At 40.6% G+C, this 19,043-nt stretch overlaps 1 protein-coding gene across 6 annotated transcripts in view; it reads right to left on the reverse strand.

The window, feature by feature from the left end:
* Window positions 1-4,896: 4,896 nt before the first annotated feature.
* usp15 (ubiquitin specific peptidase 15) overlaps window positions 4,897-19,043 on the reverse strand; it is a 25,913-nt gene continuing 11,766 nt past the window's right edge. For 4 of the 6 annotated variants that reach the window (XM_019347077.2, XM_005451730.4, XM_019347078.2 and 1 more), the window contains 15 exons: window positions 18,715-18,862; window positions 18,415-18,588; window positions 16,964-17,122; window positions 16,586-16,810; window positions 16,383-16,466; window positions 15,421-15,515; window positions 15,025-15,213; window positions 14,789-14,907; window positions 14,388-14,669; window positions 14,056-14,126; window positions 12,677-12,792; window positions 12,435-12,584; window positions 11,481-11,584; window positions 10,797-10,885; window positions 4,897-7,605 (listed from right to left, as the gene is read on the reverse strand). In XM_019347077.2, coding sequence (XP_019202622.1) covers window positions 7,285-7,605; window positions 10,797-10,885; window positions 11,481-11,584; window positions 12,435-12,584; window positions 12,677-12,792; window positions 14,056-14,126; window positions 14,388-14,669; window positions 14,789-14,907; window positions 15,025-15,213; window positions 15,421-15,515; window positions 16,383-16,466; window positions 16,586-16,810; window positions 16,964-17,122; window positions 18,415-18,588; window positions 18,715-18,862 — 2,326 coding nt within the window. In that variant the 3' untranslated portion in view covers window positions 4,897-7,284. Of the gene's footprint in view, window positions 7,606-10,796; window positions 10,886-11,480; window positions 11,585-12,069; window positions 12,146-12,434; window positions 12,585-12,676; window positions 12,793-14,055; window positions 14,127-14,387; window positions 14,670-14,788; window positions 14,908-15,024; window positions 15,214-15,420; window positions 15,516-16,180; window positions 16,249-16,382; window positions 16,467-16,585; window positions 16,811-16,963; window positions 17,123-18,414; window positions 18,589-18,714; window positions 18,863-19,043 lie in introns of those variants that run through there. The other 2 variants (XM_019347079.2, XR_003214531.1) reach the window with 2 other exon arrangements.

Genomic DNA, 19,043 nt, shown 5'->3' on the forward strand with positions numbered 1-19,043 from the left:
TTTTGGGCCCCTTAGTATCAGCTGAGCATTGCGTTGTTTCTGACCATCCATTCCTTTGTGACCACAGTGATGGCTGCTTGCAGTAGTATGACACTGTCACAAAGTGGAAAACATCTCAAACAGGTTTCTTGAAAATGGTTTGTACAATGAGTTCACTGCACTCAAATGGCCTCCACAATCACCTCAACAGAGCACCTTTGGGATGTGGCACAATGGATTTGCATCAATGCTGTGCATGTGACAAATCTGCAGCGACTATGCAATCCTGTCATGTCAATATGGACCAAAATATAAGAAGAATGTTTTCTAGCACCTTTTCTAGATAAAATTGTACCTTGAAGAATGGAGACAAAATTGGGTCCAAGCTGTTACCAGCAAAGTGTAACTAATAAAGTGTCCAGTGAGTGTACTATGAACCATGGCACACATCAACTTCATTCTAAACTAATTTACAATGGCTGTCACTAGGCAACCCTTTAAAATACATAAAAATCCTTTCATTCATTAAAAAAAATTAAAGAAAATATATTATTTTTAAAGTTTTCTTATACATGTACTGTCACAGGGATGGATGCACATATTAAACAGGGCTAACAATTTATTTATTGAACTCGGCTTATCTACAGGTAACTGTTCATCTCTGGCTCTCGTCCACAGTGTGTCTTTTGTCCTATCTCACTCCCAACACCCCTCGCTGATGAATGCAGATGGCTGCCACAGAAGTTTCTTCCTGTCACGTGGGAGTTTGTCCTTTCCACTGTCACCAAGTGCTTGCTGTTAAGGGATCGTTTGATTGATGGTTTTCTGTGTATTATTTTAGGGTCTTTACCTTACAATATAGAGCACCTTGAAGAGACTACTGTTGTGATTTGATGCTATGTGACTAAAACTGAATTGAACTGAATCCCTGTCAGCCAGAGGCTCAGGCAGAGTGCTCTTAACACTTGGTTTCAGTTTTCTTTGTTGGCCAGCCCTCTGTGTCAGTTTAAGCAGATATCCACAATAAGCCCCACCCACCCGCTATTTAACCTTCTGTTTACAGGGGCAGCCAATCAAAAAACTGGGTTTCAATCGTTTCAACCATTTCACTCAGTGGATGAACTAGTAAGGTCAAATAAAGGGGGTTCCAAACGGCTAGCCCCTAAAAATAATTTTCCCACAGCTCCCTAAACACTGTTTCACAGTTCAAACATTGAGTTCAAGCACTACGCCAATTTCAAAGCATGCATCAGTCAGATGTGTTTAAAACTCACTCCCCTTATTTTTTGCCAACTTCTGCATAATTCCTCCCATGGAACTGTGGACAGCCTGCTCTTCACAGCACACATTCTGATTTGCCACAATAGGAAATGTCGAAGTGTGTTGATGACAGCTGCACTTGAAGGTTGTCCTGCTTTAGCGAATGATACTCTTTTCCTATCCTCTAAGTTTACTATGTAGCCTACTTAATTAAATTATTTTTTTGGCAATTATAAAAGAAAATACCTCAAATGCACACTACATGATTAAATATGCAACTATTTTGCTGGTAATACCTGAAATGAGTAAAGAAAATCAACAGCGTATTTATGCAAGATAATTCATAATTTTATTGGGGGGGTTATATTGGTTGGGTCTGATTATTGGGGGGGTTACAACCCCCCTAACCCCCTGGAAATTACGCCCCTGGCGCACTATGAAAAATTTTTGCGTTGACTGTCACATCCATTTTATTTAGGGCCTACACAGAAGCTGGCCCACAGTGCTTTAGAGACAGGCACCTTTTACATTCCCGGTTTAAACAACAACAACAAAAAAACAGTTTTAAAATACATGAAGAGCAGAAATACATTTTATTTGAGGGCGCCTTTCTAAAACCCAAGGTCACCTTACAAAGAGAAGAAAGATATAAAACAGTAGATTAAAATACAAAAAACAAACAATTTTTTTTGAAAAGTAATTTTTCTGTATTAAAGCGAGCAAGCCAGTTTAAACAAGTAAACAAGTATGCTTTGAGCTGTGACTTAAATAAGGGAGGGGAATCTGTATTTCTTATGACTGGAGGAAGTGAGTTCCAGAGTCGAGGAGCAGAGCGACTGAAAGCTCTGTTCCCCATAGTGACAAGACGAGCAGAAGGAACAAGATGAATGGCAGATGAAGATCTGAGAGAGTGGGAAGCAGTGGTAATATGAAGCAGATCACACAGATAAGGAGGGCCAAGGTTATGGATGCATTTAAATATGAGAACTAAAATTTTAAAGCTTATACTAGCTTCTATGGGCAACCAGTGAAACTGCTGAAGAATTGGAGTTATTGGTATCTTAAGGGAGTACGAGTATCAGCACTGGTAGCGGCAAAATTGGCCCCATATGTACGTTGTATTGGGCTATAACAAAATTTATAATATAGTACAGCACTAGGTTACCATAAAGGCTTGCTGAGACACTTAATGGGACAGGGATCATTAATTCCATCTGTGCTTTAACACCCCATCCCCGTGAAAAATAAGAATGTCTAAGCAGAACATTAATTATAACAAGATTTGGAATCAGATGTACACAAATGCACGTGATGCAAGCTTAGGCAAAAATACTTTATTTCAAGAAATTGTAACATTTATATCCACACAAGTATTTGAATTTTCTTGAAAACATGCGAAGGGGTTTTATTCCGTCACTTCTTTTTCTGAACGATGAAAAGTGAGGCTTTTATGTCGATCCGGTTGGCTCCCTCGTTGCAAGTCACCAGCGCCGGCAAGGCAGTAGATTGCGCAGTCATCTCCACAAGGGGTAATATGACAACCCGACCAACAGCACAAACTACTACCTCAGCCAGAACTTGGCACCAGGGATGCTTAATCGCGCTTTTCTTGGGAAAATCTCTTGGTTCTAGATTTAATCAGACTATCAGTTTTATTGGCGTCCCCGTGCGTAAAAGCGCACGGAAAATGGCGCACGCCTAAAACGGGGCCGCAATAAAGCGAGACAAAACCCCACCCATGGTAGGAAAGGAGGGGGAAAAAAAACACCTCCCGTACATTTCCCATATCTCCTGCACACACCGCTCTCCTCGGTTGACCTCGGTGGGAAGGAAAAAAGCAAAGAGAGGGAAAAAAATGTGGCAGGTAAGGGCGGCGAGGCGCGTGGAGTGGCACGGTGCCATTCATGTAAAAAAAAAAAAGGGAGAGAGAGAGAGAGAGAGAGAGAGAAACACGGAATCCTGCTTTTAATGCTTTTAAATCTTGTTGTAATTAGAACAATATTGATGATTGCACTCTACATAAAACATATTCAGGCACAAATCACCACAAACCACGATACTAACCATTTTTTACACAAAAAAATATTTTTAGCTCTGAAAGCAACACATTTTTGGGGGGGGGGGGGGGGGGGGGGGTTGGTTTTTTGAAACAAAAAGATTACTTAAAAGTGAAAACACTGCCTGTAATTCTGTTTAAATTGTTACCTTGCCGGACTCGTTGGATCTGAGAAAACGCAAACGATCCACGGGCTGTTCACGCGGTCCTTCACCTTGCAGCTGAACTGCATCAGGCTGCTTCAGAGCCTATTGTTGTCTGCTTCGGTCTCCGCGCCGTGAGCACAAAGTTGTCCAGCCATCACATCCGTGCGGTTTAAAGGGCAGAAAGGCGAACGAATCCAAACAGGAGACCCGCTTTGCTCTAACCTTTCTGCCTCCGACAGCACGTCAGGTAGTGTGTGCGCCCCCTCCCCCCAACTAAAAAAAATCAAATAAAATGAGTGGATGTGGCGGAGCGCCGTGGATAAAATTCGCGGGGAACGTCAGGACGGGTGTAGCCACGACCAGATATTGGAGAAAACGCAGAGGTCCACCTCTGACTGCTTTCCCAAACACCAGCAGGAGAGGGAACGCTGGCAGAGGGCGCCACCAGCTGGTAAAACACAGACGAAGGTGTTTTTAAAGATGTGCCAGACTGTAGCCGTCGTCTGTTAAAAATTGTGAAGTGCCAGAACAATGAAACCTTTATGCTCATGAGAGAGATTTCAGACCATCCATCCCTGTCATTCATAGCCTCCTTATAATGTCAGCGCGTTCTAACGTCCAATCTTAACAGGCAAAGCACGTTTCTCTATGGGTTTCCGTTTTCTCTGACGGAGTGAGGCGCTTTGCGCACAGCCGATCCTCGTTTTCCTCTCTCCTATTGGTCAGAAGGACGAGCCTCTTCTCGGTGGAACCGCCTTGACTGTAAGCGGCCGGATAACCCGGAGGAACCGGGGAGAGAACACCGTGTTCCTGCTCACAAATCATGCTGGGAGATGGAGAGCAGAGGATAAAACAAAGGAAAGCATGACAGCCTTCCTTTATATGGCTCATAGCGATGTTCACCTTTTTTAGGGAATGCCAGTGATATCACTTACTGCTGGGATGAGCTGAGCATGCTTTCCTGACCATAGATGTTAAAGGCGACCTGTTGTGCTAATATTCAGATTCATATTTTTTATTCTACCAGAGCAGCTTTGAATGCTGTACATTTTTAAAATGACATTTTTTATCCAACGGGTAGCAGCATTGCATTAATTATAATTTCAAAATGTATTTATAGAGAGCCCAAAGTAGGAAAAAGCGATGTGTTTAGAGGAATTGGATCGTGTTTCTGATACACATTTACATAGAGATGTAAATATCTAGAAAAATGTAAATTCTAAACAGAATGTGTACCAATCATAGTATTAAATAAATAAACCTGTTATTTCATATATTTCAGCCCAGAAGCTGAAGTATCTGGTAATTTGACAACTATGTTACGCAAAGGACACAAACAGATTTATATTTTATCATTTCTCTTATTTATAAAAAAATAATAATAATAATACAGTCAAAGATGTGGGACAGCTATGGAAGTCTGTCAAGAAAATGAACCACCAGGCAGAAGCACAGGAAGCTTTACACAACTTTATTGAAGATTGTGTATAAATACACATGCACATTTCAAATGTAAACCCAAGTGAACTCAAGTGCAGCCAAACCTGGTAACTCCCCACCCCCCACCCCATACATCATCATGCAAGGATGTCTGGATTATCTTTACAAAAAAAGTCCCAAAACAGAATCATCCTTTGTTAAAAAATATTCCCTCCCTGACGAGAGCACAGGCAAGACTCTGCAAACTAGTGTGTATGTGTGGACTCGAGCCACGTTACCCCCGACATTTCACGCCTTGCCAAGGTTTTAAATATATTGTTTATTATTAAATGCTTACATATAAATAAATAAATTTTATCAAATGTGCACTCACAGAGTGAACTCTTATGTACAGTATTGTATAAGCCTATAGTAGCAATCACATCTCACTCAGGATGGGGTGAGTTGCCCAAAAAGCAAGGCAGCACTGAGGCGGTAAAGCCACCTGAAGTCAAAGCAGAGAGATGCTCTTAAAGGCATGTTACACATCTAATATTCTGAGGCAACAACAGATCCGCTAATGCTGTTTACAATGGAAAGAGCAGGTAGAAAAGAAAACATCGCACTCCACCATGGAGAATAGAGTTTTACCGCGAGTTACGTCGATGGAGGAATATCCTGCCAACGATCTGCCACAAAATATTTTCACTGTATCATGATCCCGAGAAGCTGAAAGGCCTTTTAGGCACACTCACCCCAAAATGTTTTTTGTTTTTTGTTTTTCTAAGTTTTGTCTCCCTCTCTCCTCCTCAAAGCTCAGGACCACAAAGAAGGGACGCATTCAGCTAATACCCATGAAATTCATACAGGTAATATAAAATGCAAAGAACACCCATTTCCATCACCTTTCAAACTCGAAAGGGCCATGGGGAGAAGTGAAAGAAAGAAAGGATGACTTAAAAGGCATCAGTCACATACATGTGGTCTGGTTCATTCAGCATACATTCTGGCCCTCTTGTGGGTTAAAAGAAACTGGTGTGACGTGGCTGGGAGATATCAAGCAAGTAACATGGACATTCATAGACGAGTGCTCGCGTAACATCGAGAGATGGTGTGACGGCCGTGTGCAAAGAAAAGGCGACTGGTCTGAGATTAAGAGTTAAGGCCGAGGCGATTCAAACAAGAGACAATGAAATCACCGATGTTCCTAATCTCAAAGTGCCTAAAATCTTAAGAACGTAGCCACAATAAAGCTTTAAATACCATCTAATGAAGTACAACTTCAGGAGCAGGTGAAGAGGAGTAAAGAATCTCTGCTAACTCCTTAAACACCACTTCACTACATATAGGTTTGACTTCCGGATATAAACTTCTAAAAGAGCATTTCCTAATATTTAAAATATGGAGAGATACAGTGTGGTTTCTTTGCAAAGTTAGCCACGCAACATCTCAGTCCTGCTTTACTGAAGAATTATAAACAGAGAGGACTATAGAGAGAGCACAAGCAGGATCTTAAGTTCGCCAAGGCTCATGCCCGTATGCTAATCATGTGTAAAAATCTAAGATCGCAGCAGCATGACAAAGCTAGCTCGGCTGCATGGCTATTTTAAAAACAAAAACAAAACAAAAAACCCCACACAGCAACGCCTGTCAGTTCTCTACATTATGTCTTAGTGTAGTGGCATCTCAGCACTGGCTTACTAAAGGCAGCTTCCTAAGCTCTGTATGTGAGAAAACCCTCTGAGACAAAGTTGCAGTATGTCTGGCATTGATACATTTAAAATTTAAAAAAAAGAAAAGGGGGGCGGATGGTTGGTGATTGTGCAAGTTCAAAAATGTTTCAGCGCATCATGAAAACTCAATTCAGTGTTTAAAATATTTACAAAATCTAAACGATGATGCTAAAATGATATGCCAAAAATGCATTCCTCTCAAAAATATGTACTTTTAAAAAAAATTAAAATAAAACTGAGATTCAAAGCTGTGAGAAAAAAAAAAAAAAAAAAAAAAAAAAAGAAAAAAAAAGGATCCCGGCTGTTTAGTGACTCTTCTCAGAGAGCAAGTGAGCAAATTCTAAACAAACGAACGTGGTCACACACGTAGATGCACGCACACGCACACGCACACGCGCACACACACACACACACACACACACACACACACACACACACACACACACACACACACACACAGTGATCCAACCACAGAGGAGGGCCCTGATTTCTTAGAGTTGCGTACCCCTGTAGCCCCCTGACCCAACAGCTGATGTCCCCGCAGCGGTTCTTCCTGTCGAGCAGCTAAGTCCGAGCCGCTGGGTGGGACCAGTGGCGCCCGCTGTCACGCCTTGTGTCCGTATGGCTTTGGATGGAAAGATCCCATTCTCTCTCTCATATATATATATATTCATTCATGTCCTCGTTTTCCTCAGTTGGTTTTCATGGCGACGTCTCGATTGGGCGCCTGTTCCGCCGCCTCCTCTTCCTGCTCGTCGTCGTTCTTCCTGCACCGGTTCTCATTCGGGTCCTCTTCGTCGCTTTGAACGGCGGCGGCAGCAGACAAGGCTCCCTGAGCAGACGAGGTGGTTTTTCTCTCCCTCCTCTCTACTTCGACCTCATTCTCCTCATCCTCCCCTTCCTCTTCCTCCTCTTCATCTTCCTCCTCCTCCTCCTCTCGGTCGAGAGCAAAGTAGCCGGTGCCTTTCACCGTGTCCTGGCGCTGGTAGAACAGCACATAGGCTGCTTTGGACTACAGAGAGAGACGGAAACAAAACAGGAAAGGACATCACTCAGCTACACTGACATGATGGAGTCAGGCTCACCTTAGAAAACTGACTTTTACCAACTTTTCCTTTTTGTTTTCCTTTGAGAAACACCAAGAAACGCAGTCATTAAAGATGTTTATAAACTGGAGAAGCTGGCTGTATAAATATTCACTAGACCACCAAATATCTTTTAAATGGAAGCATCCAGGTCTGAAAAATGAAGATAATGCTTAGTGCAAATAAATGCAGTTCCCTTTAATGACCACTTGAGGCTTACTTGAACAGCAGGTCACAGTCCTTACAGACAAAACTGCTTTTGTCTCTGCATTATCACAACTGTACAGGGTCTGGATTTTTTTTCCTTAAAGGAACTCACCATTTTACATTATATTAAGGGATATAGTTTGCATTATTAGGTGTGTGCTTTGAATACATTTAACCATCTGATGTGCCACATTTTTATCAGTGTGGCTGTGTTTTACGTGTTCAATATTTTTAATTTAATAATATGGCCAACAACGTGGCATGCACATGCACTTAGCAGCACTAACAGATTGCCTGAGAAGAAATTTTATTCTGTGGCTGTCGCATGTAGCTGTGTCTGTGTGAACACCCATCAGGGCTCTAGACTAACTTTTTGGCACAAAAGTTAGGCGCACTCAAATTTTTCAACCGCATCGCTTAACACTGCAGTTTTACATGTGCACTTTTTTGGGGGGGGAATTGCAGTCCATACAGACAATATTCATTTCTAAATTATTAACTAACAATCTTGTGCTTTAAGTGCTTTGTCAATATTGTAGAAAATGTTAAACTTAATCATCATCCCGGCCTCCTCTGACGTCCTGTTTGGTGTTGCATGCTGCTGAAAGGCAGTGGGGAGAGGGGACACTTGGGCAGTGCATTTATCGCTGCATATAATGTGTTTTCTGGATACACTGCTGTTTTTTCAGCATTCAAAGATTGATGACACCGTGTCAGAGCTGGCTATGAATTTCAGATGGATCAGGCCTTAACATAACACAAAAGTTATCAATAGTTCTTTTCATCTTTTCTTATTACCCACAGGTACATACACTTCTGTCAGGCCTAGGCTGCTCACTAGGGCTGGGTATCATCACTGATTTCTATAATCCATTCGATTCCGGTTCTCAAAGTCCTGATTCGATTCAATTTAGCCTCAGACAGTCAGAAATATTATAATTCTGATCATTTATCAGTACTGATACATGTGAGACTTCATCAGAATTGTGAACATACCAGCAGATGCCTTTGTGTCAAAGTAACTGAGAATAAAACACAGAAAAACATGAAGGAGATTTTCCTGGTCTGGCTTTTTATAGCAGATAACCTTAAAAATATTCTGCAATTTTGCATAATTTTAAAAAGTTTAAATTTCTTCAGTATTGAACAGCAGAAATTAGGCTTTCTTGTCCGAGGTCATTTAAGTGAAAAAAAAGAAAAAGAAAAGAAAAAGACAGCGGCCGACAGCGCTGTAAACAACGGTAGACTGGTGGGTAATAAGCGAATAAATAATGCAGAAAACAGATTTGAGACGGGAAACTGTTCTTGAAGTACAGAGAGAGAGAGAGAGAGAGGGAGCTGTGCATGAAGTGTGATTTTTATCATGGTGGAAGCAAAACAGCAAAAGTAAGAGGGAATTCATGACGACATTGATCAAATGTGAAGCGTAGTTTGCTGCTTCTTTTGCTGCTGGCTCGGTGAATTTTGGTTGGAGAGAGACAAAACCTGCAGCTCAGAATCAGCGCAAAAAAGACGTAAACACAGCGCGGACCCGACGCATCAGAAACGGTGAGCTCCGACAGCGTGTCCGTCTACGTGCCATCGGGTGAGAAGGGTGAGAAAGCCGAGAAAGAGAAAGCTGATTCTGATGCGTCGGGTCCGCTCTGTGTTTACGTCTTTTTTGCACTAGATTCTGAGCTGCAGGTTTTGTCTCTCTCCAACCAAAATTCACCGAGCCAGCAGGTACACGGATTCTTTGTGTGGAATCCGTGTACCTGCTCTCATTTGCTGTTTGGTGGTTGTTGAAATAGTTATGTGAGCTTTAATCTGAGAATCTGGCATTTCTGGCAAAACACAGTTATATTTAAAAGTCAATTCAGGATTTAATGAATCGATATCGCTTTATTCAAGCTACTCACCTCCCTCTTCCAACTGCACTTTCAACTGGACCACGGCCAATCAGAGAGGTCACGCCCCTGACTATCTCTGATTGGTTCAGTCCACGATAGGGGCATAATGATTGTTGACCACACGGAGAGTTGCAGAGATTTTTTTTTTTCTTTTTTTTTTGTTACCTGAACAGTTGGTCACACTGGTGCGACCAAATATTTTTTTTAGTCGCACCATTGAACTAATACACTGTTAGTTTTGATTTTTGTACAGATTATTTCTCATCTCTTTAAATCCCATAAACTCAGATTAGGATACATACAGTATTCATGCTTGCAACATCATCACTACTTGAGATGTTATTTCCTGGAACATAACATCTCCAACAGTTGCCCATTAAACATGAATTTAAAAGCAAAATGAGGTCCTACTATAATGAAATCCTTTGTTAAAATGTATGAAGCCATTACCCATTTTCAAAAATGGTTTACAGAAAGAGCTGGTCTCCTCTGAGGTGGCTTGCTAAATCTCTTCCAGAACATCTAAAGTTCAGTTTGCCTCCAAGGTGTGAAAGCCTTTATAAACGCTCTCAATGGAAACATCTCCGTGATGGTTTACCTGCCTGGCTTCAATCATCCTCCCCACCACAGAACAGAGAGCTCTCTGTACCACACACCCACACTTTCTTTTTGGGGAATCTCAGCACAGTTGTCATGATGCATGCTCAATCATCCAGGTAAGTAAATCCCAAAATGTTGATTCTGTTCATCTGGACGTAGCATTTTCAGTGGTTTCTCCCATGGAAAACGCTACGTCCAGATGAACAGAATCAACCTTTTGGGGTCTCGGCACAGTTGGATGCCTTGGAGAACTCAGACTGTTTGGCAACTACATAACTCATCCTCATTAGTTGAATCATTACAGTGCACGTACGTGCATTACTCTGATGACATAATTCATTTTCTTTTGCCCAGCAAGTCTGCCTTTAATAAAAATGCAGTAGGACTTGCTGCCTGTGGCTTTTACAAATGAGGACACTCACCACTATTTGATCTTCGCTGGCAGGAGACACGCTGCTGTCATCAAAGTTGTACCACTTTCCATCGTCTTTGTTTTTAGCGTAACCAGTATCTGAAAAGAAGAAACAAAAACAAGATCAAAAGACAGGAAAAGACAGCAATTAGAGCAGAAATTACTCACTGATTAATCAACTAGTCATTCAAAAGGAAATTTGTAAGAGTTTATGCACCAAATCGAAGCTTTGATTAGAAGAGTAGAAACGTGGCAATGCCAAAAACTGTGTGGGAGACGTATCGATTTTAGCAAAGAGAGCCCAGATACACAAGAAGTTACCGCTCTGATTACATTTATTTTTCTGTTGGAAATCCTTTAGTCATGAAAATTTCCATTAGTTAGAGCCCCGTTTCACCATGTTTCCCTTTCTGTGTGTCATTTTATATACTCCCACTGCTTGGCCCTTATGTTATAAAGCAATTTGCGACTTCTAACAGCATTAGTAGCTAATGTAAGAGATTCTACAGTTTACAGATTCACAACAAGCCAGATTTAAACTGTCTGGTTACTCAGAGGGCATAAGAACGTTCCTCTTTCTACCAGTGACCTTTGATGAGGTTAAAACTAAATCAGGAACATTATAAATCCTAATTTAAAAAAAAAAACAAACAAACAAACAACAGCTACATGGTTGCGTGAGTTTGAGTCTTACAGTGGCCTCCTCCCATCCCACCATAGTGGTTGGACACAGCAATGAGGTCATAGCGACAGGGTCCGGCATTGGGGTTGATCAGGAATTCAGACATGTCCAGATCTCTGGGAACAAACACAAAACAAGCCGTCATTGCACACGTTCAGTGAGGTGTGTTTGTGATGAAGGTAGAAACATGTAGCATGTACAGTGTTGTAAAACAGGATCAGACCCTTCATTTCTTCTTACCTCTTTTCCCATATTTATCACACCTACATGTTTCAGACCAAACTCATGTAGGTAACCCTTACTCTGTTATCTTTGTCTAACATTAAAATCTGATTGATTTAATTATACAAAAAAAAGCATCTAAACACAAAATAATGATAATAATTTGAAGGTTTTTCTGAAAGATTATAAAAATATGACTTGTTTATATTTTCAGATACTAATATTTCACATCTTGTGTATTATAGCAATCACAATATAATACTCACACAAATCAAAGTGTAACAATATTTATTCAGAAAAGCAACAAATTAAACATTTAAAATATGCACTTTAATATAACTGAAAGCTAAAGCGTCAAAAGACAGACTCACAATTCACCTGTTTGCCTTACAGCAGAAATACACACAGCTTGTGTCAACACTGATGTCCTTGAGCACGTGCCACGTTTGTCCTACCTTTTTGGGAAACAATCATTTGTTGTTGGGTTTTTTACTCCCTCAAAAAAGTACTTTGAGTTGACTACAAAACATTGCATTAAGAAAATAAAAAATAAAAATACAAAATTATGCAGCAACCCCAATCATCTATCACACAACAACAAAGCAGCTTGTCATTACCTCATCAGGGGTATATTTGTGAGTGTGCACATACACACACTGTGGATTTTGAAAAGAATGAGGAGGATATACAGTGGATAAACTGCTAAAAAGGCAGTGCCCTGTGAATGTGTGTACGTGTGCCTACCTGAGCGGGAAGTCAACAAGCGAGTCCAGTTTATCCCTCATGTAGCGACTGTAGGAGAAGCGTTTAAGATGGACCACCAGCACTGGTGGCAGAGACCACAGGTCCAGCTTCTTTGTGGCCTGCTGGTGCTGCTTACAGTTGGGACAGTACCTGTGAGAAGATACATACATCACCTTTTAGGTGCTGTAACCAGCCATACTTCAACAACTCGTGTTTTGAATTGTGTTTTCACTGTTTCTCACCAAGGGTCCTCTGCCCCCAGTTTTTCCTTTGTGGTGAACAGTTCGATGCAGTCCTTCAGCTTGAAGAAAGCCTTTTTCTGAGGTTTGTACTCCATGCTCTCGTGCTTGTCAAAGTCCTGCTCCCAGAGACACAAGTGTATAGTTGTTAGAGTAAAACACTTTTGAATTAGTTGTCTGAAATGACATGAATTAAAATCTGTGGCAAAAGAGAACATTTAACTTTGAAAGAAGCCATTTAAAAGTACAGTTAGAGATAAGTGTTGTCAAGACCTCAACTATTATTCTCAACAGTACTGCTTAAGGTACTTCAACTATAATATTAATTAATATTTTAATAGGTTTTTAGAGAAAAACGAAAAAGAAATAATTAATGTACATGTGGTATATATAAATTAAACAGCTATAAACACTGTTTCAGACCATTATCTAATAATCCTAATCATCATAATCCTAAAACACATTACAGTTACATAGTACAATTACAACAACATAAAAAACAACAACTTGTAAATCTGTAGACTCTTGGATGCAACACATATGTGGAACAACTAGAGATGAACTGCAAGCTAGGCAGTCAAAAGCTGTGCAAGCTGTACAAATTTAAGACACATTAGTTATGTTTGAACCCTGAAAGTGCCATCACAGACTGGTGAAGTGTCCTTTCTACTATCATTACTAGTAGTATAGGCTAACTCCATATAGACAATAAGACTCTTTCTGGCAGTGAAAACAGTTTGGTTTCAGTTTGTAGTCCAAGTTCTTTAGACAGGAGAATGTACCCAAATGTAACCTGAAAAGCAAATAAAAAGTAAATAAAACCTGCATTTAAAAACATTAACTAGTGAACAGAAGAGAATGGTTTGGACCAGGTGTTCACCAGTTACACTGGAAGCCCCAAAACACTGGCCAATGGGTTTCCAGATTTTGGAGTAACAAGTAAAAAACATAGGCCATTTCAATTTCTCCAATAACAAGAGCAGAAATGATGGCACTGGAGCTTGTCCATACCATTACATAATTACTGTTAAATACATTTAGCCCTGGCACTGTTTAACACAAAGTTATCGTAGCCATCCCTACTCATCCTTTCCCTCAGATTAAAATGCGTGGAGGCAATATTTACAGATTACTTTAACACTTGGATGAGCTTATTCACTGGATCATCTAGTGAGTAGAACTAGAGTTTCAAACCTGTGGGCTCTTGATTAGAAGACATTTGGAATAGTCACCTAGGTTTCCTGCTGCTCTTCTCTGTGCAGTTATCACTACATGATTATGTTCCACACTGCTCAGCGTCCTGCTAAAAATGTGATAGAGCTGCACTACAACAGTTACACCGTGAAAACAAACAATGTCGCAGCTCCCGACATTAGTTTTACCTCAACAACAGTCTCGTCAAAATACTTCTTCTTGATTTCTGGTTCCCAGTCCAAGGAGAGATAAGAGCGGTCTGTAAAAAGATGGACAGGATGTAAATATGCTGTAATTTGTTGCCTGGCTATTTATAATATGGGTCATTATTTTGTCACACAGTTAAAATGATTTCATTTATTGATTAATGCTGTGATTACATGATCAAGGAAAAACAACAAAAAAACAAAATCACTATTCTATTTGCCTTTTCAATGATGCTAAAACAAAAACAGTAAAGTTGAGTACAAAACAGTTATAATCCTTGGATAGTGAATTCCCGTTTCAGCCCGCTTCCTACCACTAAGTCGGAGGTGTCCCTCGTCAAAGCGGATCTGCCTGGTGTCCTCCTTGATGAGTGAGAAGTCAGTTTTCCCCATGTTATTGAACTGGAATGTAAAAAGTCTCTTTCTGTTGTGCCCGGACGTTTGCTGGCCTTTGGTGGAATTCTGTGGGCCGACCACGCCGTTCTCAAGCTCATTGTCCCCGCCAACAGAGTCCTCCGACTGGCTGTTGTCGTTTTCAGAGGGCAGCTCCTGATCCTGGCTGGACTCGTCGTCCTGCTCATCGGTCTCCATCTCACCTGAAAGACAGCAGTAGAGCTTTTAACAGCAAACACTAAGCAGCACACTTTTCTTTTTTCTCTTAAAAGGCATTTCAAAAGGTCAGAACTTTACAAGAAAACTGTGTTGGTGCACTTACTCGGTGACCCCTCCTCCAACAGTCCATTAGTGGCATTACCATTAACAGTGTGTTGTTTAGACGGCTGTGTCTCTTCACAGTCGTCCTCTTCTTCCTCTACAGAAGATCGCACAAACCGACTGCAAACACAAAAACACTTTTTATTCCAAGCACAGGTTTTTGTTTTTATTTTCTATTTTTAAATGACACAGCGTTGATTATCTGCAAAAAGAGCCTGTAGATTTTTGCTGACTTACCAGAGGCGCTGGAGCAGCATGTTGTAGAGCTTGTCTTCACTGAGGGTTCTGGGGACGGCGATGAGGAAGGGTTGTCCAAACAGCGGTGTGCTCGTGTGGTTATATCCTGACTGCTTGTACTTTTCTCTCAAGTGCACTGGGATCACTACGTGGTCTGTGTCCTCCACTCTGTTCACCGCCACCTCAAAGCTGCAGAGAGACATGTGGTGAATCCTTTAGAGTCACGCTGGTTAAGCAAAATGTCGACAAACCAATGAAAAGTGAAACTCAGCATCCTAGTTAAAAAAAAAAAAAAAAAAAAAACTACGTTTTTGAAAATGGCACATGCCTGCAGTTTGTTATATCTACATAATCTGCAGACGTGTTGTCTGTCAGCTGCTCATATCTGACACTCACACATAAATATCATCTCTCTCCATAATACTGCTGAGGTTTTCGTTGGTGGCGAAGATCCGGTGGAAACGGTGGTTATAGATGTCAGTTACAATCATCTGAAGGATAAGAGATGGGAGAGTCAGTGCTGAGAATCCTAATTATGGCCAGCAATTAAATTAATCTGCCAACACATCTTAAAAAGCCATTTAGTAGATTGGTAAGACGAGCTTGAGATAACGGGCAATACAACTTCAATTCATGAGAAAAAACTTTTTTGAACTTAATTAACCAGCCTGTGTTTGAAATGATCTTTTTCATAGTTTAAATTCTTTCACAGTCCTCTCAACCTCTACAAAATTTAAAAAAAAAAAAAAAAAAAATCCACCTTCTTTCTTTTGTATCTCCACTGCAGGAACTAGGGATAGTTCCAAAGCCCCGTTTCTGGGGTTTGTTTTAGCTAGTACTTCAGGATGGCGCAGGCTTTGAGTGACAGTAGGATACACTGCTGTAAACGCAACCAGGATCTGAAAGTCCAGGCTTAATTAAGCCTATATGGAGGAAATACAATATGATTTTTGACTCATTAAAAGGAAAACATTTCCCTTGTGTGTCATCTCACTTTGTGACCTTGACCAACCACAAACAGAGAAGTCATGTAGGGAAAAAAAGAAAAATGTAAAACAGACCTACAAGAAAATAAATGACCACACTGATCAGTGTGGCAGCTTTGCTATTCAGTCTGTGCAGCATGTAGTGTAACAGCATAATAGCAGGTTCATACATATTGAATTCCAGTTCCCTTGGTCTCTAGTTATCCTTTGTGTCCCTGCTCCTCATCTCTCCCTTTATCTGAAAAATATGCAACATTTCCCCTCACTAGCTTCTGTAGCTCAGAGGACAACGGCTATTAAAAAGTAGATGTCAGCATTAAAACGTGATAACAGAGGCAGGATTCCTGCACAGGCCGATGTTAAATATTCTACCTTTTCAGCAGGCACGCCTGACAGGTTGGACAGGGAGGTACACAGGTCAGAAATGTAGCCCACTTTTGGCACAGTTAGTTTGTACTGAGGGGAAAAAAACAAAAACATGATTACTGCCCGCTGTTCATACATGAAATGGCACGATACTGCTTACAGTAGTAGATGTTTTGGGGTTTTTTTCACCTCTGTGCTCAGCTTGTTACCTGTGTGGGTTTGGCCAGAGGGTCCAGTCTGACTAAATAAACTTCTAGTGTCCGTTCCTTCTTCATGGGCAGTGGCAGGGTCAAGTAGCAGAAAGGATCAAAGGTCACAGAGACCTTCGAGCACACAGGACACACCAGAGTCGACTTGAAAAGACCGTGGAAGATGTCCACAATAATGGAGTCATTTCTCTTAATGTGGTTCTCCCACGCTTCCTCTGCCACAACCTGGTAAAATAAATAAATAAATAAAAACACATATATACAAAATTTAATAAAATGTAGCTAAATAAATCTTGCTCCTCTTGCTCTCTCTCTGGTTTTTGTTTTTGTTTTGTTTTTTTAACTTTTATCAATCGATTCATCAGCTGCTGGTCTCACCTTATCAGGCCGACCATTAGCATCCTTGAGCTGAATGTAGGGCTTCTTTCTGATCCGGTTCAAGTCCTCGTGTAGGCCATCCAAAAGGAAAGCCAGAAGCTCATGAGAGTCCTGCTGCTGGTAGCCCGAGAACTGGGGAGCAAAGCGGCCCACCTGGGTCTGGATGATTTGGGGGGGGAATAAATAATTTTTTTTTTAAAGCATACTTTTTGGGGGGGAAAAAAAAAAAAAACAGATAAAATGACATGGGTACAGGAGCAAAATCAAGTCGGTCTCATCATAATACATCACACTGGATAACCGGTTTCTTACAAAATAATTTAAGATGTCCATGTTCTCTATTCTGTAGCCCATAGGTCTTAAACTGAAATGGTTTCAACCTTTATATGCTCAGCAGTAAGATTAAGACTAACTGTTGCAATTAGCTAATGAAAATATGAAAAAGGCATAGTTAAAAACATTTTATCACTATTAAATCAACATTCCCAGAAACAATTTCAAAAATCTTTAACTTCATACAAAGTGCTGTTCCTATTTTGCTTGTAGATTAAGGACTTCATCTGAGTGAGAAAAATCTAGTCTGTTTTGGGCCTGAACAAGAGCATTAAAGTCAGGGTTAGGGTATATGAGGTCTTAATGTGACAGTCACTAACTGAGGATCTGTACCTGGATTCGTTAAACTTCGTCAAACTTCGATTTCGATAAACTTCGATTCACAAACACAATAACTCGGTTGTGTCACAGACAGCTCTTATCTAGTTCACAGTTCACCTGGAGACGGGCACATTCTCAAATACTTCTTTTTCTCAGAGGGTACATCAACTCAGTCCTTCAAATGTTTGTTCCCACTCTGCATTACTCAAATTCTTGAATTTCTCAATCCAAATTGCAGTAAATAAATGAACGTGTTGTTTAAAATTCTTCACTCTGGATCAATTCTTTTAATTGTTAGTTGACAGCTTCCAGGCTAGCAAACTCAAATCTCTCATAGACATTGATGGACATTCACATTTGCTTACTTGCACTATCAAAATATCAGGATAAACACACTCACCTTAATAAAACACTCAAATTAAAGTGTAAGTGACAAGTTTTCATTTCCTACAAACTACAAAAACAAAAAACAACAACAAACACACAAAATAAGCTATTCTCTTATGGGGAATATTTGATGGCTAAAAGAGAGAAAGTGCATGGTTTATAACTATGTTTTAATGTCCCATCGACCTCACAGGGCCTACCAATGGACTGGATGTGGCCGGCGGCCATACAATGTCCATGTCTGTTTATGTATTTCATTGAAGAGTGCCATCATGAGATTATTAGCTCCCACAGATTGATGCAAGCCTTCATCTGTCCAACATCGATCAAAAATCGTTTTTTAACATATGTGAAGATTCAAACATGAAGGTTCGTTCTCACATTTAATATATTTTTTTCCAAGGAATTACCTTGAAAGGCCTCGGGGTGACGTAGCTGTATTTGCCTGACCACAGCTGTTTAATAAGCTCTGCGTAGGCTCTGGCAATCTCCCCCTTCATGCCCAGTGGATTGTCCTCATTCAGCTCATCTGTGTACTTGTCTTTGAGGAAGTACTCTGTCAGCGGAGGGGTATTGCTTAAACACTAAAACGTAAAAACAGGAGAGAAAAATATCTTTCAAATCAACAGTTTTCTCTGTAGAATTTTGAGTAAACACTGGCGTGCTATTAGCATAGTTCCAGACTCTAAAGAGCTCCGTGAAAAGATTACCTGCACAGCAGAGTTCATGAAACAGGTGTTGCCCAGGTTTGAGAGTCCACACAAGCCTGAGCGCTCGCTCTGCCTGCTCTGGTCCGAGTAGTCATAACTGTTACTGTAAGGGTGGTAGGATGGTAGACTATAGCTCGAATTCTTCACACTATACAATCAACATACAGACATTGAGAGATTAAACAAGGTCGTTTGGGGAAAGTCATGAACACTGATGAACAGAGAAATCTAATACTAACAGACAACATCTATACTAAATCAAATTAAAGTTTTTAACAAACAACAAAACTTTACAAAGAAGGCATACAGCTTCACTATTTTCCCCCCTC

This window comes from Oreochromis niloticus, linkage group LG17, assembly GCF_001858045.2.
Source record: "Oreochromis niloticus isolate F11D_XX linkage group LG17, O_niloticus_UMD_NMBU, whole genome shotgun sequence".
Lineage (NCBI taxonomy): Eukaryota > Metazoa > Chordata > Actinopteri > Cichliformes > Cichlidae > Oreochromis > Oreochromis niloticus.